We start from the raw sequence: 24554 nt of genomic DNA on the forward strand, positions 1-24554 counted from the left end.
GTTGTATGCAAATGGAAGATGTCAGTTAACAGGCAATGTTGTGACACACTGGAAATATCTGAATATCATTTTTAGGTATCCGAGAATCCTGAGTTAACAGTCAGGAAAAAGTAATAATTTTAACTTGTCACACAATGGACCTCAGCACACATGACGAATAATAAAACCCGGTGGTGACTGAGATTCAGTACATAGAGACTAATGTTACACACTGAGAAAATGTCATATAACTACACCCGTATTAAATTCACAAATTACTTAACTAATCAGCAGATGGGGTTAATGAGGAAAGCACTTAAAACATGTGGAGCTGTTGGGCTCCAGGGACAGGACTGAGAGAATTACCTCCACATGTATCACAAGTACCCGAGTAAACTAAAGGCTACCTCCACATGCACCACAAGTACCCGAGTAAACTAAAGGCTACCTCCACATGTATCATAAGTACCCGAGTAAGCTAAAGGCTACAGTCAGTACTAATGAGTACTACTTAATTTTGGACTGTAATCTCACACTCAACCGTACCAGCTAGCTTTGCTAACTATTCAAAATTCATTTAAACCTTATAAAATTAGCAGCTCTCTGAATATGCTAGCATTTTTGGCAATTACACACAATTGCTACTCAAATTGTATTGTCACACACAGAACATCACATGCGCTGTGATATCATATACAATATCTTACGATGGCATTTCTAATAGTGTTTTACTGCTAGACAGACAGGCTAGGAGGTGTGTACATCACAGCAACTAAACCAAAAACGTTGGTTGACTTAAATCCTTAAATGTAAGGATGGCAAAACTGGACAAAAGGCCAATTTCAAATGTCAAAAATAAAAACCTGACACTTGGGATTGTAGTAATTCAGTCACATGGTCTTTCTGTGCAACAGTGTAGTATTTTATGCAGTGAATGTTGTTAGCACACAGCTATGGGTGTTTGTTATGTTAGTATATTAGCTAACACATTAGCAGGAGCTGATGACTTCGGCTGTGACCTGCTGGCAGGGACTGCTAATGCTAATGCTAATGCACGTGGCACAATGTTGCTTTGATCAGCCCTGTTCTTTAATGTTCAGTGAGATAACGCCACAGACAGACAGACAGACTGGTACACACAAACAGTAAAAATATTCGCAATCTTGCCTCATCTCAACCAAGAGCACACACATTCATAGTGTCCCCGAGGTGAGTCAGACATGACTGTGCAGTGAGTGATCACATTAATTAAACCAGTCTGACATGAAAAGTGCTAATGTGCTAGAGCTAACTTTCATCTGCTCATCCCACAGGCTTGGCAGAGATGTGCTAAACTGTTGACTGACATTTCTGCTGCTAATTTGTGAAGCGTGGCTTTTAGCATGATAACTAAGAAGATGAGGAAGAAGAAGAGTTGGCTGTTGTGAGACTCTGAATGTTTTCTGAAGTCTTCTGTGGACAGACACGTGTGTGTGTGTGTGTGTTAGCTCAGACTGGTTATCATTCTCACGCCTCCCCTCCTCTCTTACGCTCTCTCTCCCAGTGCTAATGCCACATCACTCACACTCCTCCAGGACTCGCTCTCCTTCACAGCTACCCCCCCCCCCCCCTCCCTCCCTCCCTCCCTCTCTCCCTCTAACTCACTCGCACACACACTCACCTACATACAGAGCTGTTATTGTGCCCCAACACCGAAATAGAAGCCCAAACATGTCTCCATAGAACACACACACAATATAGCTGCCTTCCCACTGGTGAAACACGCACACACACACGCACACACAGCTGATAGGCAGCATCATTCACAGGAGCTGTTGACATTGTTGGACTTAATATGATGCATTACATCACTCTCCAGACATCCCAGAACCCATAGTACTGGTCCTGACAGGACTAGAAAGTACACACACACACACACACACACACACACCCTCCTCTCTGTCCCTCTCTTTAATACTGGTCCGTGGCTGAAAGTGACACCAGCAGGAGACAGATGGCCACCACGTTCTGTTGCTCACTGTAAAACGATTCTTAATCAAGCCTGAGATGCTAATTACCTGCCCTGCTGCTGCGTGTGTGTGTGTGTGCGTGTGTGCGTCTGTGTGTGTGCGCGTGTGTGTGCGTGCGTCTGTGTGTGTGTGTGTGTGATCCTGACGAATCTGAATTTAACACCACAGTGACTGATTGGGTCCAAACATTAACCATAAACTTGCACATTAGCTGAAATTGTTTGGATGAAACTGAGCAGTGACCTTGTTCCTTCACACGAGCTGTTTATCTGAGCATATAGCTAAGGACATTACCCACCAATGAACTGATAACTTAACAATATATTGGGTTCCAATGTCATTCTCTCATTCCCTCATTCTTTCTCTACATCTTTCAAACTGTCATTCATTTAACTGTGTGATCCTTACACTCAGTTTGAGGAGGTGATAAAAGTTGTCTTGTCTTTTCTCTCTGGTGAATACGCACAGATCCTTCCTCTAGATCCAGAGCTCAGAATGTGGAGCAGCAGAATCCACATTAAACAAACCAGCTGCATTATTTGAGCTGCGTTCATGCGATGGCAGAAGGCAGCACACTGTCCATGTCCACTGTCCATGTAATTTATTTACCAAAAATGCCACATAAACGCCTGTAATTTATTTACCAAAAATGCCACATAAACGCCTGTAATTTATTTACCAAAAATACCACACAAACAAACACCTCTGATTTATTTACCAAGAATACCACACAAACACTTCTAATTTATTTACCAAAAATGCCACAGACTAACACCTTTAATTTATTTACCAAAAATACCACACAAATACCTCTAATTTATTTACCAAAAATGGCCATGGTCACAGCCTGCACCTTGTTTTCGACTTTTGTTTTGAAATGTCTTGCGCTCCTGTTCCGTGTCTGCCTCTGCCCCTCACCTGATTCTGTTTATTCTATTTATTAACCTCGTTTTACCTTTGTTAATTTCTACCAATCATGTTTCCCCAGTTTGGTTCTCCTTTTGTATTTAAGCCCTTGCATTTGACCTGTCCTTTGTCTATCGTTGTTTGTGTTCGTTTGAAGACACTGTTAGGCTGCACTGGTTGTATCCAGTTTTGGTTCTTGTTTGCACCTGTTTATTTGTCTGCTTTTTGTAAGTAAAGTCCTTCTTTTTTGTTACCATGATCACAGTGTCTTGCATTTGGGTCCAGCTCCACTGCACGCCTGACAGCCACACAAACAAACACTTCTAATTTATTTGCCAAAGGTGCCACAAACTAACGCCTTTAATTTATTTACCAAAAATGGCATACACAAACATCTAATTTATTAACCAAAAATGCTATACTCTAATGCCTTTAATTTATTTACCAAAGATGCCACAAACTAACGCCGTTAATTTATTTACCAAAAATGGCATACAGTAACGCCTCTAATTTATTTACCAAAAATACTAAACACAAATGTTTATCTACCAAAGATGCCATAGCACAAACCTGTACAGTGCAAAACTGAATAAAAACAGCAAATGTTTCAGTCAGGGGACCGTCATTAACACCGTTACTGCTAGCTCTGCATTGTCATCATTAACACCATTACTGTCAGTGTCTGATCCCTGTGGACAGTAACTGCAGAGGCACAGATGTTTAAAGACATAAAATAAATTACCTTCAGTGTGTGTGTGTAACTGCACTTTAAATGTGTTTGAGATAAATGATCAGGTGTACATTTTGCTGCCATGGCAGTTGAACGGTTATCTGTTGCAGGGATTGTATGATGGTTTAACGGTTGTGAAAAATTTGGGGCAGGGGTACAGGGATGGGTGAAGCCTGGTCTATTTACCAGTGACTCTGATTGGCTGCTGAGTGGGCGGGGTCCAATGAGAAGGTAAGAGGAAATGGATCAGATGTTTCCACAGTGTTGGGGCTAGTTAGGGCAGTTGCAGATACATGATAGGAAGGATATCTGATTGACTGAAAAGCTTAGGAGCTTAGCGTGCGCTCTGGTCCGTGGTTTCCTAAGACGGAAAACATGCCCGGTAACAGTGGAACACGCCAGAAATGCACCCGGCCCGGGAAACCTCACTGGAGAGTGACGCAAGACAGAGCGTTCATGTTTAAAATACACGACAGCTTTAGAGGCAAAGCTTCACCCCCCCCCCCCCCCCCTTTTTCAGTATTTTCGTTTTAATGAAATAAATATCATCTTTTATCTGTGGCTCGTCTGAAAGAGGTTTTCCTTGGCCCCGTTGTCTCCAGGCCTGGTGTTGTGCAAAGCTGCTTTGTGACAGGGTCCATTGTGAAATGTGCGACAGAATGAAAGTGAACTGAGAGGGAGAGTCGAGTGCTCCGGCTGGACTGTTATGACTTTAGTCTGGGGACGTTCCTGAGAATGTGTGGGTGGATTATGGGGATATTTGCATCAAATCGAGACTTGTACCAAGCATGTGTATGAAACATTCATTTAAATTTAGATCACGAATTCAAGCCAACTGCACAACAATTAGACAGTGAGACAGACAGAGAGATAATCACTGGCAGACAGAGAGACAGAGAGATAATCAGAGACAGACAGTGAGACAGAGAGATAATCAGAGAGACAGACAGTTAGACAGAGACAAACCAAGAGACAATCAGCAGGATAGGCAGTCAGACAGTGAGAGACAGACAGTGAGATAATCAGGGGGACAGACCGAGAGACAATCAGCGAGGCAGACAGTGAGACAGACAGCGTGGGAGACAGCGAGACAGACAGCAAGGCAGACAGCAAGACAGACAGTGAAAGTTCAGTTCAGTTTGTTTTGTCTACCAGGGACCTGAACAGCCCCTCAGCCCAACCTGGCCGTCATACTTGGTTTCCACGGTGACAATTAGACGTGTTTACCAAACAAAAAATGGCAGGAGTTGAGAGTCTCAGGGGAGGAGAGTAAGGAGTGAGAGAGTGATCAGCTGGCAGACGGGCGGGGAGGTGAGAGGGAATATGGGTACAGCAGTCAGTGGGGACACACGTCACAGTCATACACACACACACACACTCACACACAAACACACACACACACTCATACATACACACACTCACACACACACACTCACACACACACGTCACAGTCATACACACACACACACACACACACACACACACACACATATATATACACACACGTCACAGTCATACACATAAATACAAACACACACACGTCACAGTCATACACATGTATACACACACACACACGTCACAGTCATACACACACACACACATATATATATATATACACACACACACACACGTCACAGTCATACACATATGAATGAATGCACACACACACTCACACACACACACACACACATACACACACCCACACACACACTCACACACACACACACACACACACACACAAACATACACAATATTAAACCCTGATGTCTGATTTTCAATATGCAAAAAATCAATTTCAGCCCAAGTTGAAATGAAATGCAATCCCCTGTGTTTTAATTTGGCCCACAGGTGAAGAATCTGCAGCCATGACTGCTCAGCCCAGACAACACTACACAACTCCACCAACACTGCACAACTCCACCAACACTACACTCCACCAACACTGCACAACTCCACCAACACTACACAACTCCACCACCACTGCACAACTCCACCAACACTACACAACTCCACCACCACTGCACCACTCCACCAACACTACACTCCACCAACACTGCACCACTCCACCAACACTGCACAACTCCACCACCACTACACAACTCCACCAACACTGCACTCCACCAACACTGCACAACTCCACCAACACTACACAACTCCACCACCACTGCACAACTCCACCAACACTACACAACTCCACCACCACTGCACCACTCCACCAACACTACACTCCACCAACACTGCACCACTCCACCAACACTGCATAACATCACCAACACTGCACAACTCACCCAACACTGCACAACTCCACCAACACTGTACAACTCCACCAACACTACACAACTCCACCACCACTGCACCACTCCACCAACACTACACTCCACCACCACTGCACCACTCCACCAACACTGCACAACTCCACCACCACTACACAACTCCACCAACACTCCACTCCACCAACACTGCACAACTCCACCAACACTGCACAACTCCACCACCACTGCACCACTCCACCAACACTGCACAACTCCACCAACACTACACAACTCCACCAACACTGCACCACTCCACCAACACTACACAACTCCACCAACACTGCACAACTCCACCAACACTACACAACTCCACCAACACTGCACAACTCCACCAACACTACACAACTCCACCAACACTGCACCACTCCACCAACACTGCACAACTCCACCAACACTACACAACTCCACCAACACTACACTCCACCAACACTGCACAACTCCACCAACACTACACAACTCCACCACCACTGCACCACTCCACCAACACTGCACAACTCCACCAACACTGCACCACTCCACCAACACTGCACAACTCCACCAACACTACACAACTCCACCAACACTACACTCCACCAACACTGCACAACTCCACCAACACTGCACCACTCCACCAACACTACACCACTCCACCAACACTGCACAACTCCACCAACACTACACCACTCCACCAACACTGCACAACTCCACCAACACTACACAACTCCACCAACACTACACTCCACCAACACTGCACAACTCCACCAACACTGCACCACTCCACCAACACTGCATAACTCACCCAACACCACACCACTCCACCACCACTACACTCCACCACCACTGCACAACTCCACCACCACTGCACCACTCCACCAACACTGCACCACTCCACCAACACTGCACAACTCCACCAACACTGCACAACTCCACCAACACTACACAACTCCACCAACACTCCACTCCACCACCACTGCACAACTCCACCACCACTACACAACTCCACCAACACTGCACCACTCCACCAACACTACACTCCACCAACACTGCACAACTCCACCAACACTGCACCACTCCACCAACACTACACTCCACCAACACTGCACAACTCCACCAACACTACACTCCACCAACACTGCACAACTCCACCAACACTGCACAACTCCACCACCACTACACAACTCCACCAACACTACACTCCACCAACACTGCACAACTCCACCAACACTGCACCACTCCACCAACACTGCACCACTCCACCAACACTGCACAACTCCACCAACACTACACTCCACCAACACTGCACAACTCCACCAACACTACACTCCACCAACACTGCACCACTCCACCAACACTGCACAACTCCACCAACACTACACAACTCCACCAACACTACACTCCACCAACACTGCACAACTCCACCAACACTGCACCACTCCACCAACACTGCACAACTCCACCAACACTACACAACTCCACCAACACTACACTCCACCAACACTGCACAACTCCACCAACACTGCACCACTCCACCAACACTGCACCACTCCACCAACACTGCACAGCTCCACCAACACTGCACAACTCCACCACCACTGCACAACTCCACCAACACTGCACAACTCCACCAACACTACACTCCACCAACACTGCACAACTCCACCACCACTACACAACTCCACCAACACTGCACAACTCCACCAACACTGCACCACTCCACCAACACTACACTCCACCAACACTGCACAACTCCACCAACACTACACAACTCCACCAACACTGCACCACTCCACCAACACTACACTCCACCAACACTGCACAACTCCACCAACACTGCACCACTCCACCAACACTACACTCCACCAACACTGCACAACTCCACCAACACTACACAACTCCACCAACACTACACTCCACCAACACTGCACAACTCCACCAACACTGCACAACTCCACCACCACTACACAACTCCACCAACACTGCACCACTCCACCAACACTGCACCACTCCACCAACACTACACTCCACCAACACTGCACAACTCCACCAACACTGCACAACTCCACCACCACTACACAACTCCACCAACACTGCACAACTCACCCAACACTACACCACTCCACCACCACTACACAACTCACCCAACACTGCACAACTCCACCAACACTGCACAACTCCACCAACACTACACTCCACCAACACTGCACAACTCCACCAACACTGCACAACTCCACCAACACTCCACTCCACCAACACTGCACCACTCCACCAACACTACACTCCACCAACACTGCACAACTCCACCACCACTGAACAACTCCACCAACACTGCACAACTCACCCAACACTACACCAATCCACCAACACTGTACAACTCCACCAACACTGCACAACTCCACCAACACTACACCACTCCACCAACACTGTACAACTCCACCAACACTACACCACTCCACCAACACTGTACAACTCCACCACCACTACACAACTCCACCAACACTACACCACTCCACCAACACTGCACAACTCCACCAACACTGCACCACTTCACCAACACTGCACAACTCCACCAACACTACACAACTCCACCAACACTACACCACTCCACCAACACTGCACAACTCCACCAACACTACACTCCACCAACACTGCACCACTTCACCAACACTGCACAACTCCACCAACACTACACAACTCCACCAACACTGCACCACTCCACCAACACTGCATAACTCACCCAACACTGCACAACTCCACCAACACTGCACCACTCCACCAACACTGCACAACTCCACCACCACTACACAACTCCACCAACACTACACAACTCCACCAACACTACACTCCACCAACACTGCACAACTCCACCAACACTGCACCACTCCACCAACACTCCACTCCACCAACACTGCACCACTCCACCAACACTACACTCCACCAACACTGCACAACTCCACCACCACTACACAACTCCACCAACACTGCACAACTCACCCAACACTACACCAATCCACCCGACACTGCCTAACTCCACCAACACTACCCAACACTATACAACTCCACTAACTGCACAGTTCACCCAACACTGTCACTTCTCTCACACCTACTTGTGGGCAAGGTTAACGAAGAGTTAACACACGGTTACCATGGTTATTACAGTCAAGATGGACTCTTCATTCTCAAACACATTACTGACAGCCAGGTCTGACTCTTTCTGTCGCACACTGAAATGCTTCATTCTATTTCCTCTGGCCTGGTCACACCAGAAAAACCCTTCTGTATGTTTGACCTTGTCCTTCTTTCTCTTTTTCTGCTAACTTGCTAAAAAAGAGGGTGAAACAAAAGTTGTGCCTCGGTGTCTAAAGAAAACAATCCAAATATTACTGAATTAAAGATGAAGGCATTCATGGTGTGTGCAAGTATGCAAGTTAACTTTATATAGATTAAAATAGCATAATATTTGGATCCTCTCAGATGTCCAGGGTTGGGGTCGCATGAAGCACTGTGTACTGTGAACAGAGAAGGGAGACTAATCCCAACCTGCACACAGCTCCACCCTGAGCCTACCCTGTCAACAGCTCCACCCTGAGCCTAACCTGTCAACAGCTCCACCCTGAGCCTAACCTGTCAACAGCTCCACCCTGAGCCTAACCTGTCAACAGCTCCACCCTGAGCTCCACCCTGAGCCTAACCTGTCAACAGCTCCACCCTGAACCTAACCTGTCAACAGCTCTACCCTGAGCCTACCCTGTCAACAGCTCCACCCTGAGCCTAACTTGTCAACAGCTCCACCCTGAGCCTAACCTGTCAACAGCTCCACCCTGAGCCTAACCTGTCAACAGCTCCACCCTGACCATGTGTCTACACAGCCTGGGGTCTGTAAGAATTCCACACACACTCAAATATGATCACAGTAATGCACAGGTTACCACTGAATGTTTGTGAGAGTACAGATGTAATTGCCCCCTCCAACCCTTCCAAAACAAACAAAAGATTTAAAAAAAAAAAAAAAACAGCCCTCAATTCATGTAAGCAGCTCGCTGATTGAACTAGGTCATCTGAAGGTCAAGTAGAGGAGGATTAGGCTGACCTAGTCAGTACTGGTTTATCACCAGTTAGACCAGAAAAAAACATGTCATGTTGCTGGTTTGTTGGCTGGGAATTATGATGGTCTGACACATCCCCACTGGTAGAGATGATAATGATTACAGTTTTGAAACTCAGCCATCACAGCAGCAACTGAAATCTTCACCAGCAGAGTCGATGTGAGGGTGGAAAACAGACACGCTCAGAAAGTTCTCTGACGCTGAAGCTCAGATTCAGTCATTTCCTGTTTGACTCAGTCATTTCCTGTTTATTTGCATCTCAGGTTTGATTTCGTTAGTAGCTTTCAGACACAAAACAAAGTTTGACTGATTCTTCTCATGGAATCTAAAATACACACAGAGAGGATCGAGAGAAAAAGCTGAAAACGCCCAACTCCACTACTTCAGCTCTCTCTCCCTCTCTCTCTCCATCTCTCTCCCCCTCTCTCTCTCTCCCTCTCTCTCTCTCTCCATCTCTCTCCCTCTCTCTCCCTCTCTCTCTCCCTCTCTCTCTCCCTCTCTCCCTCTCTCTCTCTCTCCATCTCTCTCCCTCTCTCTCCCTCTCTCTCTCCCCCCCCCTCTCTCTCTCTCCCTCTCCCTCTCTCTCTCTCCCTCTCTCTCTCCCCCCCCCCCCCCTCTCTCTCTCTCTGGTCTGTAATCAATCTGCTGTTTTGAACCTCGCCCACCTGCTGTCCCTCTCCACTATTCTCCCACTCTCTCTTCTTCCCTCGTTCCTCCTCTGCCTGTCTCTCTCTCTCTCTCTCTCTCTCTCTCCCCCTTTTTCTCTGCCTTTCTCTCACTTTTTCTATCTCTCCATCATTTATTCTGGTGACCTCCTTTCTCCTGGTGACATACAACACAGATCTGTGCTGGTCCGTTTGAAGTGCAGTGGCAACGTAGCTGATAAATTAATAGATATTAAAGAAAATAATTAAACTGTGCCGTGGTAAACATGGGCAAAAGGTCTAATTCTAATCATGGATTTTTAACGTTTAATAATGTTGTCATAGCCCTGACAGATGTACCTGTCACTCAGAATGGTAAAAAAATCTCAGGTTGGAAACATTTCTGGAGCTGGCTGATTTTGCGTGTGGAGTGGAGCCAAGCGTGGCAGAAGGTTTGGGCTGTAATTGCATTGTAAAAATGGGTGCATATTTCTCTGAGTGAAACGCTGCTTTGGTTTGGCCGCAGGAGGCCCCGCCCTCTTTTCACACAGGCTTAAGCTTCTCCAGAGCCAGAGAATCTGAACAGACTAGAACTTCCTTTTAAATACTATATTAATATTAAATTACTGCTGTCCACCTGAAACACTGTAAATGCTCTTCTTCCTCAGTACCTGACTGATCTAACACTCACTATCTAAGCTGCTTTACCTAACTAGGGTCACAGGGGGTGATGGAGCCTATCTCCGCATTCATTGGGCGAAAGAAACACCAGCATTCATGGGACGACATAGGGCAACACAGACAAACACATCCATGCGCTCATTCACACCTAGGGGCAATTTAGTATCTCCAATTCACCTGACTAGCATGTCTTTGGACTGCGGGAGGAAAGCCACGCAGACACAGGGAGAACATGCGGACTCCACACAGAAAGGACGCGGGAATGGAACCCAGCTGTGGCTGATTGGCTTGAAGGTGTAGGGGGTGGAGCACTAAGCTCACCAGTGACGGAACACGCTCTCCATCTTTAAACTGACACTAGAACCCACCGGTTCTGTCAGGCCAGTGGTAAACATGCTGAAGTTTGGCAGCGCTCCCTGGTTGACCCTACGCTCCCAGCAACAGAGGTGGGTGGGTGTCTGTGATATGGAATTTTCAGGAAAACTGTTGGGACATTCACATTAAGTCATTCCCGAGTTCACCTTATGAACAACTCACATCAACTCTACACTTACAGAGGGTCCTGAGATGGATGTCTTGTCTCCTAGAACTGCTTGTCCTCTGGTTCCTGACAGAAGACAAACCCTCTGTTCCTCTCCAATTCCTGACACAGGCTGACCTTCTGTTCTATTTTTCTGCCCTAATATCCTGACGGCAGCCAGGGGAACCACAGTCTGAATTTCTCCTCTCATAAGCTTTGTTCCAGTTGTAACCAAAGGCAGTTTCACCGTTGTTCTGTAAGGCCCTAAGCCCTGCTCTATACTAGTGTGTATTTACGAGTAGAGTCCAATCAATTCTGAATCGAGTTGCAGGGTTTTTATGTGAATGTTTAACCAGTAAGATAGTTAGAATTCACCTGCCAAAACTACATAACCAGCATTCTAAACATTGCTTAAACTGTACAAATGCACCCAGTACACAAATACAAATGTTTATGTGTATATGCTTACAAACACACACAGCTGTTCACAATGCATTGCGGGTGGAAGAAAGATGACTGTTAATCCAGATTACATGTGTAACTGATTCTATCTCTCAGAGTGTGAGGACAGAGCCCTGCCAGGACTCAGGGCTGAAATCTCCAACCCATCAGCCATGCACCGGCGCTCAGAACTCTGTGTTATGCACTAGAGAGGACACAGTCAGAAAGGGCAGTCTTATTAATTACAGTCTGGTCATTAGCAGTGTGTGTAAATATAAACTGGGTGTGTGTGTGCATGTGTGTGTCTGTTTGTATGTGATTATGCACTTAATGATCCTTTTTATGACTTACTGACAAAACTGTTCTCAGACCAGTGAGAGGGGTTTTGTCTGATGATTTGCAGAGACATGGCTGGCTCTGTTGGCCTGATCTCTGGCTGCAAAAACAGATCTGTGGTTGAGAAAACAGATCTCTTTATGATCTGTCTGATGATGTAGGAATATAAATGGGACCTCATGTATGGAGGGCTGAAAGGTCTTTGAGGAGAGTTCTGGTTCCGTTGAAAGGTCTTTGAGGAAAGTTCTGGTTCCGCTGAAAGGTCTTTGAGGAAAGTTCTGCTTACACATCATACTGAGAGACGTGTGTTTATGAACTAGAAACCACATTTGCACTATCAGAGCGGAAAGTGTTATCTTTGAACTCAAAGGCTGAGCAAATGTGATTTCACAAAAAGAAACAGAATCCTGTCCTTAAACAGGTGACTGTGCTCCAGCTGCCCAGGACTCAGCAGAACAATTGCTATAATGATCTACATCCCAATAACAACAAAACCTTATTAACAGCAAAACCATCCCAGTAACTTATTAACAACGAAAGCCAACAGCTCTGAGGCTGGTGCCTGGTAAGAGGACAGTACCAAGCCGCATCAAAAGCTTTGGGTCGAGTTTACTGTAATACTTCCTGCAGTAACAATGCTTAAATTTGAGTCTATCTGCACATATTTAACATTAGATTGACGCTTAGGTCATCTCTTTTATTCACTGGTGAGTTAAAGAACTGGGTTGTACTTTGTACTTTGGGTTATATTAGTCATAAATATGAATTCTGAGCCTGTGGAAAGTCAATGCTCCAACCCTATCTAAACATCTAAACAGGGTTTAATCTCACCGTGCAGATCGGCAGCTGATTGTATCAGCAGAGCATAAGATCGATCTTTACCGAGTTCGAACGTAGATCGGCACGATGTTCGAGTTTACGAACAGCTAAAAGTTATACGTTGCACCAAATCACATAGCCTACGTTCAACGAAGACTTAAGATGTCATAAAACGTAAAGCCAACTCTAAGTAGGTGCAACGTCCGCCGTAAAAAAACAATTGTTAATTATGGCTTTGCTCTGCGATGAACCGGCGACCTGTCCAGGGTGATTCCCCGCCTTTCGCCCTATGAGCGCTGGGATTCGCTCCAGCATCCCCCGCGACCCTAATTGGGATAAGATAATGAGTGAGTGAGTGAGTGAGTAATATGGCTTTTTGGTTTGAGCGAGTGGAAAAGCTGCTATAAAATGAAGAAAGGACGTGGTTTGCATGGGCAACCACGCAAATCACGCAAACCAAAGTTCTTGGCGACAGATTAAATCCACTGGATCTGTACGACGACATTGATTTATACTCGCGTTTCAGATTCCGGCACACAGAAATTCAGATAATAACGGACCCCCTTTCCGTTGATTTGAAGCACGACACGGACTGGATCGGCCCGGTTGGCTCTTATTATTTGTTTAGCGAAAGTTATTCCGTTATTTAAGTTATTTAACTCAGTTAAAATGTGTTGCTAGACAACCTTCAGGACCTCGAGAAAAAGCTCACTACACAAACCGCAGTGACTGAGCAAATGCACACCGGTATAAAATAAATGCACACAGGAAACGAATACGTTAAAAAAAAACAACAAAAAAAAAACACTGCCGCCCTTATAAGACACACACCTAACGGGGCACGCCTACATTCATGAACGGCAGCAGGGCAGCTATCAACAGGTTTGTATGAAAGGTTAAAAGAGGTAAATTGTCTATGATAATTATTACAAACGTGACACACACAGGCCTTTCTCCCGCTGACTTGGAGGGCTGGAGCAATTTAATCAGCTCAATGACACATGAAGGCTACTGTGCACGGCAAATGTCGAAAATGCTGTATTTCCTGTTTACATTGTAGGGTGCAGTTGATTGGTTTGAAACAATAGATACCCCATTAAATGAGACAATAGTTGGATTCAGGATCACTTTGCGCACTACCAGTTCAGTTGTGTTTTAAGCGATCGTGGTGCAACCGAAATTCAGGGCGGCGCTGGTTTGAAACTGGCTACTCCGAACATGAGGTTAAGATGGACTTTACCCCCGACCTTACGATCGACCTTACACTCTGTATCTGTGTGGGACTGGGCGTGGCCAGTAGCCTTTAACGGAGTTGTTGTAAACATGAGCAAATGAAGCAGCCCAGCAGTGTTGACTCCTACCAGCTCAGACGTTCTGTTGACTCTAGAACGTGGAGAGTTTTATTGGAATGAGTAAACAGTTTTAATTGCCCAAATTTATTTCAGGCTCCAATTAGCTCCGTGTGAGCAGATGAAGTTTGTTTCCCTCACAAATTCACGTTAGTGTCATTTCCATGCCTGTCCCCCACTCATCACTCCAGTGTGTACAAATCTCACACTCTCTCTCCAGTGTTTGTTTGGGGGGAAACACATCACAGCACTGATAATTGAGGTCGTTACTCATTAACCAGCAGGCGAACAGCGGAGTTCCATGTTACACTGCCCTGACCAAAAAACAACCCCCCCCAACTTTAACCCCCACTGTCTCTGTGCTCACCCCCCCCAACTTTAACCCCCACTGTCTCTGTGCTCACACCCCCAACTTTAACCCCCACTGTCTCTGTGTTTACACCCCCCCAACTTTAACTCCCACTGTCTCTGTGTTTACACCCCCCCCCCCAACTTTAACCCCCACTGTCTCTGTGCTCACCCCCCCTAACTTTAACCCCCACTGTCTCTGTGCTCACCCCCCCTAACTTTAACCCCCACTGTCTCTGTGCTCAACCCCCCCAACTTTAACCCCCACTGTCTCTGTGTTTACACCCCCAACTTTAACCCCCACTGTCTCTGTGCTCACCCCCCCCAACTTTAACCCCCACTGTCTCTGTGTTTACACCCTCCCCAACTTTAACCCCCACTGTCTCTGTGTTTACACCCCCAACTTTAACCCCCACTGTCTCTGTGCTCACCCCCCAACTTTAACCCCCACTGTCTCTGTGCTCAACACCCCCAACTTTAACCCCCACTGTCTCTGTGTTTACACCCTCCCCAACTTTAACCCCCACTGTCTCTGTGTTTACACCCCCAACTTTAACCCCCACTGTCTCTGTGCTCACACCCCCAACTTTAACCCCCACTGTCTCTGTGCTCAACCCCCCCAACTTTAACCCCCACTGTCTCTGTGTTTACACCCCCAACTTTAACCCCCACTGTCTCTGTGTTTACACCCCCAACTTTAACCCCCACTGTCTCTGTGCTCACCCCCCAACTTTAACCCCCACTGTCTCTGTGCTCAACCCCCCAACTTTAACCCCCACTGTCTCTGTGCTCAACCCCCCCCAACTTTAACCCCCACTGTCTCTGTGCTCACCCCCCCAACTTTAACCCCCACTGTCTCTGTGCTCACACCCCCAACTTTAACCCCCACTGTCTCTGTGCTCAACACCCCCAACTTTAACCCCCACTGTCTCTGTGTTTACACCCTCCCCAACTTTAACCCCCACTGTCTCTGTGTTTACACCCCCAACTTTAACCCCCACTGTCTCTGTGTTTACACCCCCAACTTTAACCCCCACTGTCTCTGTGCTCACACCCTCAACTTTAACCCCCACTGTCTCTGTGCTCACGGCCCCAACTTTAACCCCCACTGTCTCTGTGTTTACACCCCCCCCCAACTTTAACCTCCACTGTCTCTGTGCTCACCCCCCCAACTTTAACCCCCACTGTCTCTGTGCTCACACCCCCAACTTTAACCCCCACTGTCTCTGTGCTCACCCCCCCAACTTTAACCCCCACTGTCTCTGTGCTCAACCCCCCCCAACTTTAACCCCCACTGTCTCTGTGTTTACACCCCCAACTTTAACCCCCACTGTCTCTGTGCTCACCCCCCCAACTTTAACCCCCACTGTCTCTGTGCTCACACCCTCAACTTTAACCCCCACTGTCTCTGTGCTCACACCCCCAACTTTAACCCCCACTGTCTCTGTGCTCACACCCCCAACTTTAACCCCCACTGTCTCTGTGCTCACACCCCCAACTTTAACCCCCACTGTCTCTGTGCTCACACTCCCAGGTCCCTACACCAGCCTGCTCACAGTGTCTATACAATCCTAAAACTGAGTCTACACAATGTCAGCGGTTTCGCGGCTGTTTTAAAAGATGATGATGATGATGATGAAGGTAATGATACTGGTGAGGGAGGAAAGAGAGTGTTGGACTTTTGTTAGTTCTTGCTCTTGTGTAGTTTGTGTCCTCCCTAAAGCCTGGGTGTGGACTGAGATTTACAGAGCTGCGGGAGGCGTTTGTGACAGGCCTGAAAAAAAGGTGACACTGGTCAATGAACAGCTCTCATCCCCTGTGCTGGCTTTTTTTTTTTTCACTTTTCTTTAATTCACTATCTACCTCACACACACCCTCTCTCTCTGTCGCTCTCTCTTTCCCTGTCACTACTGAACACACACCCTCTCTCTCTGTCGCTCTCTCTTTCCCTGTCACTACTGAACACACACCCTCTCTCTCTGTCCCTCTCTCTCTCTTTATTTCTCTCCTTTCATCTCTCGCTCGACCCAATGTGCAGAAATTCTGTGAGTTATTCGTCTTCCTTCCCCCATTTTTCATTCTTCTCTCTCTCTCTCTCTCTCTCACTCACACACACACACACACACACACACACAGTAACCCCCAGAGAAATGCTAGCTATAAACATCCAGAGAGAAAAGCAAGGCTACAATCTGGTGTGATGTTTCATTCATGAACGTTTTTGAATGACACAACTCTCAAACCACACAGGCGCTGTGACTGACTGTCCAACAACACCCAACCCACAGACCAGGCTGCGCACTGCCGCAGTCCCTCCCCACAGGAGACTCATCAAAAACCAGGCCTGACCTCTGACCTCCCTCTTATGCCTGAGTGCTGCTGGCCATGAGTGGGAGACAAGACTCACAGTCTGTAAGGAAGATAAAAACAGATAAAAACAGAGGCTTTGATGCGTAAGGAAGATAAAAACAGAGGCTTGGATGCGTGAACAGGAATGATCTTCATCTTCACATTTTCTTCTGTCTTCATGTATTTTGGAAAAATATTATGAATGAATATTCATGAGGACAGATGTTTTTCACTACAGTGTTCTGTCTCTCAGTTATGTTCAGGACTCTGAATATCACTTTCACATCACTTTACAATGCCCAGTGCCTCCTTCACCAGTCTGACTCCTCTCTGCTCCCACACCCAGCCAGTAGACCCGCCCTCCTGCCGAACGTGTCCCCACATTCCACTGCACACACAGACTGACAGCACACGTCTAACACCCCTTACGTCCCCTAGCATTCACCCCCCCCCCAAATAAACAAAAACAGAAACAACTCCCCAGCTCTGGTAAACGCTACGTAGTGACAGTGTCCTGTGCTGGGAAAGCAGCTTCCTGCAGTTTCCCTCCCCTCGGCGGAAGTCACTCTGGGTGAGAACATTTGCCAAACGAACAGGGTCATGTGTGTGTCTGTAACACACGTCTGAACAGGGTCGTGTGTGTGTCTGTGACGCCCGTCTGAACAGGGTCGTGTGTGTGACTGTAACGGCCGTCTGAACAGGGTCGTGTGTGTGTCAGGGAGTATCATGACTGCGGACGTCGCTAACGGCGTTGTCAGGCTGTCCGGCGTGGTTTTTGACTGTTCAGTGCGTACACGCACTGGTGTCAACTGAGGTTCTCTGTCTCTGTCTCAACAAATACTTCTTGAAGAGCCTTCAGATTCGGAGAGAGAAAAACCCCCGATGTGCAGCATTCTCTCATTTGTCAGACAGACTGAACCATCTGCTCAGAGACTTGCTTTGCTGTTTGACTTCACAGCGAAGCCTGAGAAAAGTTCTCGTTTCAGGATGAGGACGTCTGTAGAGGTGAGGATCAGACAGAGCGTGTTTTGTCCAAACCCTCTTCAACGATGTGGCCCTACAATCACAGCCTCTGAACACACAGATTGTCTTTTCCTCAACACACAAATGTGCCCAGCATGTCAACGCGTCTCAGAGCCCACTTCTGCTCCAGTGATCGGTGCTGCCGTTTTGTTTTTTTTTAAATCCCTGAAATTGATTTGCGGGCGGAGGAAATTGTATTGCATTTGTATGAGCAGGCATCGCTCCACAGCTGAACGTCAGACAAAGCTGAACGTCAGACAAAGCTGTGTTCAAGTTGAAACATGTTTGTCATGAAGGAGCCTCGTGTCCCGTCAGGACGTTGTAATCATGTCTGTCACGCCGGCAACCTGAATCAAAGCTAATCACTGGCCCTGCGTGCACAGAATCCAAACACATTCCTGTTCCCACTGAATCTGTCAGCCTGGAACAGCCTGGAACAGCCCGGAACAGTCTCAGCACCAGGCAGAACAGTTCTGTCTCTAAACCCAGCAGAGGGAATGAATTACACAGTCTTACAGACAAACACTACTTAAATATTCCTAGACTGTCTTACAGAGCCCGCAGGATGACTGACAGAACTCAGTAATAAAGGAAAGTTTATTAAAAACACAATCATTTCATTTCACAGCCACTGACTCAAGTGCCACAGTGAGTTGGTGTAAATAAGGAATCTCACATCATCATGAAGCAGCGACAGAGAAATGATGAAATTCATATCATGAGTTTAGAAAACACACACACACACACACTCAAAGCAAATTCACTAGTGATGATTTAACTCTGTGGGTGCCCATGTGGTTCCATTCCAGATCAGTGTGGAGCAGTATAAACACCTCTCAGAGTTAAATAAACACCCTCAGAGTTAAATAAACACCTCTCAGAGTTAAATAAACACCCTCAGAGTTAATCAACATGGGCGAATTTGCTGTGCGCACACATACACACACACACACACAGAAAGAGCACACTCACATATATTCACACACAGTTCAACCTCACATCAGCCTCCAGAGGTGCTCTCCGTATATAGTTCATTATTTCTGCGTTTTAGTTTTTATAATGCAAAAACTCCAGAGATTTGTATCACAGAGCCATGTTTTTAAACAGTTTGGTTGGACCTTTGACAAATAATCTTTCTCACAGTCACCAGCGGATTAATCTTTTCTCCTGCTCCACACTCATTTTGAACAGCTAACGTTAGTCTGGCCGTGATGGATGACGTCCTGTCCTGTAAATTTCATCATAAAAATGCTAAATATTTACAACAAATAACAACAAAAAAAACAGTAGCCCCAAGCAGACGTCTCTGAAGCATGAAGATAATAAAATGAATGAGAAGCAGTTTAAAGCAAATTACTCTTTTCAGACAGATCTGGGCAAGCTGAAAACAATGAGTTGTGTGTGTGTGTGTGTGTGTGTGTGTGTGTTTAATAGTGTCACCCTCATAAGCTGGGTCTACTCCTCTGATATCTCCGCTCTCTAATGAATCCACTCCACTCACTTACAGAGTCATGGTGTTTACACTCATTGTTTTTCTGACTGGGGAGAGCTGAGCCCAGGCTAACCCCTCCTCTCTCTCTCTCTCTTTCTCTCTCTCTCTCTCTCTCTCTCCTTCTGTACTCCCTCCCCCTCTTTCTGTTCCTCTATTCCTCTCTATAACTCTTTTTTTTTCTTTTTTCTCTTTCTCTACTCCCTCTCTTTATCCCCCCTCTCTGTGTGTGTGTGTGTGTAAGGAGGAGGCATTTGATGAAAGCCTGATGAGCTGACTCAGATGCTGGCGTGCTACAGACAGATTAGACTGTGGCAGAGCGATGCACCATCCTTACCAGATACACAGACAACAGTGACACATCACACAGGCCGCTCTAGGCCTCTGCCAACACATGCACTGCTTCATCTCTACATACAAACATATGCAAGTCTGCCACAAATTCACACACACACACACACACACACACAAATACACACACACACACACATTCATGTACACACACCCTACACACACCTCATTGGTTCCCTGAGAGCCCTATGTTTTTACTCAAATTCAGTTTTCTAAAATTACTGTTGTCTCCCTTCACACTGTTTGTCAGACTGTGAGAGATCTGCCTCTGTCATAGGGCACTGAGGAGGTACAACATTTCAGAACATCTTTACATTGACACAGTGTTTCAGAATATCTTTACATTGTCACAATGTTTCAGAATATCTTTACATTGTCACAATGTTTCAGAATATTTTTACACTGTTGCAATGTTTCAGAATATTTTTACACTGTCACAATGTTTCAGAATATTTTTACACTGTCATGATGTTTCAGCACATTTTTACATTGTCACAATGTTTCAGAACATTTTACATTGTCACAATGTTTTGGAACATTTTTTGTCACAATGTATCTCATGAAAAGAAATGCAGTTTATAAAGAAATATACAACCATATCTACTCCCTCAACCCCAACATTATTTATACTGTGTGTCCATCTCTCACCACAGAAATAAATCTGTCCTGTGCTACTGTGTGACAGGACTGTTTGTGCAGTTTCTCCAGTGCTCGCTGGGCTGGAGCTCCGTCAGACTCCGGAGGGGAGGTGGGGAGAGGGTCCTCTAGGCTGAAGGCTGGGCTGGGCGGCTTTGGCAGGGGAAAGATCTGTACTGAAGAGCGCGATGGAGGAAGTGGGTGGAGGGATAAAAGAGTGCCGTGATCGTGTGTCTTTCATACGGACAGCTCAGATCTGCCCTCTTTTCTAAAGCTCTTCCTCTCTGATCAGGGTCAAATACAGGGCGCTGTGAAGGTTTCTCTGCTTTTTTTTCTGTCTTTCCCAGTCCTGTCGTTGTATTATTTAATTTTACCCTGTATAGAGCAATTTGTCTTTGAATGCTAAACAGTGTTTATTACAAACAAACAACACATTTGTGCAAACCAGCACCTCCAAATGACAGACAAATCTATTGTAAGACTGTTCCCTCTCCTACAAGCCCACAGGAAAACTAGAGAATGCACTGACTGGGCCACCACACACAGTAAGAACCAGTAATAAACGTATATCGAATAGAGTGTGTCCGTAACTATAGTAAAGGTTATGTTCAGGGCCGCACTGCATAAACTCAGTTTACTAGTCAGCAGGGCGGCTGCCAGTGTCACTGTCCGTGGTGCTGAAAGAGGACGCTACCACTTGTAGCAGAGCGCTGTCTGTTTGAGAGGGTGTCTTGTGCAGGGCAGTCGCGTTTTGACCGAGCAATAAACCGTACGGTATGTCCCCCTTTGCGCTCTTAACACGCGGCTGTCTTGTTACGTTGACTGTTACCAAAAAGTGTTACCGAATGATTTCTTGAATGACTCATTGTGTATCATACAGCCGTTCTTTCTTTCGTTCACAGTCAGCGTTCTGTCGATGTTTTTAGACCGTCTGTCGCCGTGATCTTTAAGCGCGAAGGACGGAAAATGGTGAGCGCCTGAGAAAGACTGGGCAGCAAACAGCGGTAGCAACAGCAGAGGCAGCAGCGGCGGAAGCACATCCCCGTTGCCATAGTGGCAGCTAGTGCGGACGCGGTCTGACTTTTAAACAGGGCTTCCAGCGATTGCGACTCTTAGCGCGTTGACAGCACACAGACATGCACTTGGAGGAACAGTCCGCCGTCGCTAAATTAGACAGTCTTTGATCGTAAAAAGAACGACCGAGTCATTTGCCTTAGGCGAATGGAAACCAATCTAATGCAACACCAGTCGTGTTTGATGTAATTAACAGACCATGGTGATTTGACGGAACTTAGTGAGCGGTACTGTGCTGGTATAATGTTCTGGGTTAGATGTTGGACTATCTAATGAGTGGTTTGATATAGTGAGAGCAGTGAAATGTGTAATAAGCCATTTAATGAGCTATCAAAGGGGGAACAAACAACCCTGTGCCCCTGTCTAAAATCCCTGAACCTAACTGTGGTCACGAGCACCTAATTTTTAAAATAAGTTTGGGGATTTACATATCGTACACGTGTAGGCCTCTCTCTCTCTCTCTCTCTCTCTCTCTCTGTATATATGTGTGTGTGTATGTGTGTGTGTATGTGTATGTGAGAGAGAGAGAGAGAGAGAGAGAGATTATAATTATAATTATGACTATAGAATATAAAATAGAATTTTCCTCGACATTACAATGAGACGTTGAGAAGTTTATCCGTCCCGTTGTCAGTGGTAACAAGTTGACGAGTTAGAAATCACACTCATTTCCATAACCCCACAAACAATATTAACGAGTTGAAATGTGGCGATTTTAAGACTAAACTGTGTTTCACTGGGTCAGCCGTTCGAAAATAAGTTTTTAAGCGATTCGTGCTTCCGTAAACTCAACAGACTGAGTAATTGTGAGGTTGGTGGTTTTAAATCACACTGTTCGTACGGACAGCTTTGAATGCAACGCCTTGCTCAACACGCCAGTTCGGCTTTCCACGCCGTAATAAACAACGGGCCCGCAAGTTATGCAATGGAAGACTGTTCTTGTTCAACAGCCACAGTTCCCGAGTAAAACCAAAGGTTACTTTGAGTGACCACCTCCGACTTCTCTCAGATCCCAGTGTAATATGTGGTTTGTCTAGAGGTTAAAATTGCTCTCTCGTGGAGACTACACACAGAGTGAAACCGAATTATGACAGAGAAGATACGAGTAATTAATGGTACCCACGTTGTTCTTGGGGGGGAAAAAAGCAATTATGCTCTCTTACCAAATCTCAACACGTGCGGCATCCCACGAGAAGACTCAAGAAAAAGCAGGAGAAAGACCAGCAGTCTGACGGAGAAGCCGAGGATAAGACTAGTTAGCATCAGGGGAGCACTCCTCATCTTGCACACCAGGTGAACACGGATAAACCACCGCTCTTACTTGTGTTTCCCCCCTGCAATTATTCCGTTGACGATCGTCAGGGGTGACAACCCACGCGCAAGATCACGGCATGGTCACTCGCGCTCCCTCCCCGAATCCATTGGTAGTCCTTGCGAGTCTCCCGCGATCACTGTGCCAAGTAACGCTCCTCCGTCTCAGGACAAGATCTGGCGTTCAAGAGTTGGCGTTCATGTCTGACGATAAAAATCCAGCTGAAATCCATACAAAAGGGAGCCAAGGGAAGAATATCCGAAACGGTGCCGGCAGCAGACGGTGCCGGGCTGTATTACGATATCAGCTCGTGAAGCGCTGCTTTGCCCACGCGCCCATTATACTGCACTGCTGCACTGCTTCTGACGTCGAGCCAAGGTTTGTGTGTGTGTGAGAGAAAGACAGTGTGTGTGTGTGTGTGTGTGTGTGTGTGTGTGTGTGAGAGAGAGACACTGTGTGTGTGTTTGTGTGTGAGAGAGAGAGATAGTGTGTGTGAGAGAGAGAGAGAGAAAGAGAGCGTGCGCGCAAAAGATACGGCGAATGGAGACGGAGAGAAAGGAGAGAGAGAGAGAGAGAGTGCTCTGACATCAGGTTGGCAATCATCTGTTGATTTCCTTTGCCCATATTTTCAGAAACTGTGTAAATTAAACATATATAAATTATGCGTAAATTTTATATATTGTCAAATGGATAATGGCTGAATTGTTGGAGAATATGTCATCCCGTTCAGAAAACTGGACACCCGTAGGAAATACAGGGAGCCTGAATACGAGAGACACTAACATTTCAGCACCACGGCTAGCGGCGTTGCAGCTGACCGCAGCTTCAGATGGTCCATATATAAACATTGTACGTGATTTGTCTTTAGGATCCATCACTTATGAACTGTGGTGGTCAATCTATGGTCATGGAGCAAAAACAAACATTGCAGAGTGAAGATCTCTGCACATTAACGAGAATAAAAATTGTTACGTTTGATGTGGACACAGATAATAAAAAAAAAATTAATAAAACAGATATGACATGCCAGTTCATCGATTAACAGTTCCTGCTCACGGGGTCTGACCTACATAACTTTCGCGGTTTTCGTAGAGATTATTAGAGCGGAATTGCAGAGTGCTAGTTTTGAGTGATAGTTTGTTTTTAGCTTTAGTTTTAGTTGGT

General features: G+C 46.3%; 1 protein-coding gene across 1 annotated transcript in view; it reads right to left on the reverse strand.

Annotated features, from left to right (window-relative positions):
- Positions 1–23359, reverse strand: part of LOC115818343 (glutamate receptor ionotropic, kainate 2-like) — an 88716-nt gene extending 65357 nt beyond the window's left edge. Inside the window, exon 1 of the mRNA XM_030781699.1 lies at positions 23242–23359. Coding sequence (XP_030637559.1) covers positions 23242–23359 — 118 coding nt within the window. The remainder of the gene's footprint in view (positions 1–23241) is intronic.
- Positions 23360–24554: the final 1195 nt, after the last annotated feature.

This window comes from Chanos chanos, chromosome 8 (assembly GCF_902362185.1).
Source record: "Chanos chanos chromosome 8, fChaCha1.1, whole genome shotgun sequence".
Taxonomy (NCBI): domain Eukaryota; kingdom Metazoa; phylum Chordata; class Actinopteri; order Gonorynchiformes; family Chanidae; genus Chanos; species Chanos chanos.